The 2,497-nt window shown below is 35.9% G+C and overlaps 1 protein-coding gene across 3 annotated transcripts in view; it reads left to right on the forward strand.

Moving 5' to 3' along the window:
- HDX (highly divergent homeobox) overlaps nucleotides 1-2,497 on the forward strand; it is a 119,501-nt gene that overhangs the window by 105,036 nt on the left and 11,968 nt on the right. For all 3 annotated transcript variants that reach the window (XM_019521387.1, XM_019521385.1, XM_019521388.1), the window contains one exon: nucleotides 564-647. In XM_019521387.1, coding sequence (XP_019376932.1) covers nucleotides 564-647 — 84 coding nt within the window. The remainder of the gene's footprint in view (nucleotides 1-563; nucleotides 648-2,497) is intronic.

Genomic DNA, 2,497 nt, shown 5'->3' on the forward strand with positions numbered 1-2,497 from the left:
TCCTGCCATGGCAGGGGGTCGGACTACATGATCTACTCGGGTCTCTTCCGACCCTAGAAACTATGAAACTATAAGGCCTGTCAGTAGAAAATTCCGCACTTTGCACTCATTTTCCATTGGGTTTGTCTGGACTTTCATTCCAGTGATATAAACTTTCCACATGTCTAATGTCTCTCAGAAAGCACTTGCAGAATTCATGCTTTTTCCCCCAATACCGCCTGTGCAGATTTTAATGGGGTATAGTATGAAACGTAATCACCAAAAAGACATGGTGGCACCCAGCAAGCAAAGAGGATTCACTGTGGCAACAGGGTCTTAGTTTCCTCACTGGAGCTTTGCCTATGAACAAAGTATATGATTCCCATCTTAATGGGTACTCAGAAATTCCAAAGACTTTGTTCATAGGCAAAAGAAATGTGATTGTACCTTTCTGTCATTGTCATTTGACAAAGACAGCTATTGTTTCTCAGGTCAAATTGTAGAGGATAAAGTTTTGTTAGTTTGCTAGAAATTCAGAAGGTCCAGTTTTTCTGAATGAAATGCACTGTTTGTTTCTGTTTCAGAAAATAGAAATTATAGATGATGAAGAAAGTGATATGATAAGTAATTCTGAAGTGGATCAAATGAGTTCTCTCTTGGATTATAAGGTAAGTATCTTAAACCTTGTAGAGGAAGGACACTATTACCTTCTCAGAGGAAGCTCAAACAGATTTTTTTTGCGGGGGACTAAGCATGCAGTATGGGAAGGCTAGAATAGTCTGCATTTCCCAAGAAAGACATGGCCATGAAACTGCAGCACACCACCTGTGCAGCCACTCTTCCAGGCTTTAGAGCGCAGTTAGTAACTCCTTTGCCAGTGTTTTGGTCCCTAGCTTCTGTGAACCATTCCTTTAATAAGATGCAAAGAAGACATAAAGAATGAAGAACGTCTTTCTGTAGACCCGCTGAGTTATTATGATGTAAGCAGCCAAGTTTATTTAACACTTAAAATATTTTTCTCATTCTTTTGAGTGAAATGTTCATTATCACCAGATTCAGGTATTCTTTGAACCAGGAAGGTATACTTTTGAGGTTTTATTTTTTAAATATATTGCCAGCCTGGGAAAGAAGGTAACAGCTGGAGTGTTCTAATAAAGCAAGGAGAACTGAGAAGGAAACAGTTCTAATAATTTAGTACTCAATCTTACTGTGTTGCTGCCTACAGAGTTGGTTTTGAAACGATAACGTGAAAAAAAAATGTTGGATACCAGATAGTCTCTGTCTTCTGCCAAAACTTAAAGGTTATATGTTTGTTATTGCTCATGCAAGAGTTACCACAGTTTCAGTCTCTACTCTTGAGGGTATTTTCTGTGCGAAATGGGCAAGTGTGTGGCTTGGTTTTACAATAAGCATATTCCACTAGAATAGAACCTACTGCCAAATGAATACATTATTTAAAAAGGTAAAATAGAATATATCCTTTTTAGGGTACAAAAATGATTCCCTTGAGCACAGTTTTCAGGGTGGGGACAAAGCAGAGTAAATATGGATAAAGAATGACCTTTTCTTAATGTCACTTGTCACTGAAGTGAATGGTTTGTTGTGACAGCATGCCCTACAGAGTCCTGTTTGGTTTTATTACATTTTGACATAAACTGTTAGTCTTCATGGCAGTGAGTTTTCTGCATAAAAATGCATGCTATCTTTTACCTAAGTAAATAGGTGACTTGTAAGCTTTCATCAGTAATGACTACAGTATACTGATTCTTCATATCAAAATATTTTCTTTAAGCTAATATATTAAATGCATTGTTAGGACCATATCTTCAGGGCACCTCTAAAAGTCAACTCACAATATTTGTCTATTTCATTAGGAATGTGCAATTTGTAATTGCATGTTTAAACTCTACATCTTATTCATGGAAATGTGGGTTTTCTGTTCAAAAATAGATACACCCATGTATATTTTAAGAGCGTGTTTACAGCCCTGCTGAAAATTCCTCTGTGACTGTTAAGCATAGGCAGAAAAATGATCATTGAATACTTTTAACTGAAATATGAATTTAATTGATGTAAAATGACAGCCAATCTAACAAATCTGCATGAAATTTTCATGTCCAGAATATAATCAGGACTTTAAAAAAAGGAGGCTGACAGGTTTTTAAGTTAGTTCATTAAAACAGATGAAAGTCTACTTTGCCAAACCCTTTAGCCAGGCTTTTAATCAATCACTTGCTTCTACCAGGAGCTAAAAAATGGCTGTAGCAGTAATATATTTGTGAATAAACATAGAAACCTGAATTTTGAGGATTTTGATTTTTTTGAGCTTTTATATTTAATATGTAAAAGTCAAATAAAAAAGTGTTGAAATTTATTTAAATTTCCACTGTCAGGAATTTCTCCTTTGTAAATTATGTGAATCTGGAGAACAAAACTGCTTCTGATGTTCATCTCAGACCCTTCATTTCTTAAACTTGTATCTGTAAACCTGAACATGTAGGCACTCACAGAAGACAAC

Source organism: Gavialis gangeticus, unplaced genomic scaffold, assembly GCF_001723915.1.
Source record: "Gavialis gangeticus isolate Ggan-Ray unplaced genomic scaffold, GavGan_comp1, whole genome shotgun sequence".
NCBI classification, from domain to species: Eukaryota; Metazoa; Chordata; order Crocodylia; family Gavialidae; genus Gavialis; species Gavialis gangeticus.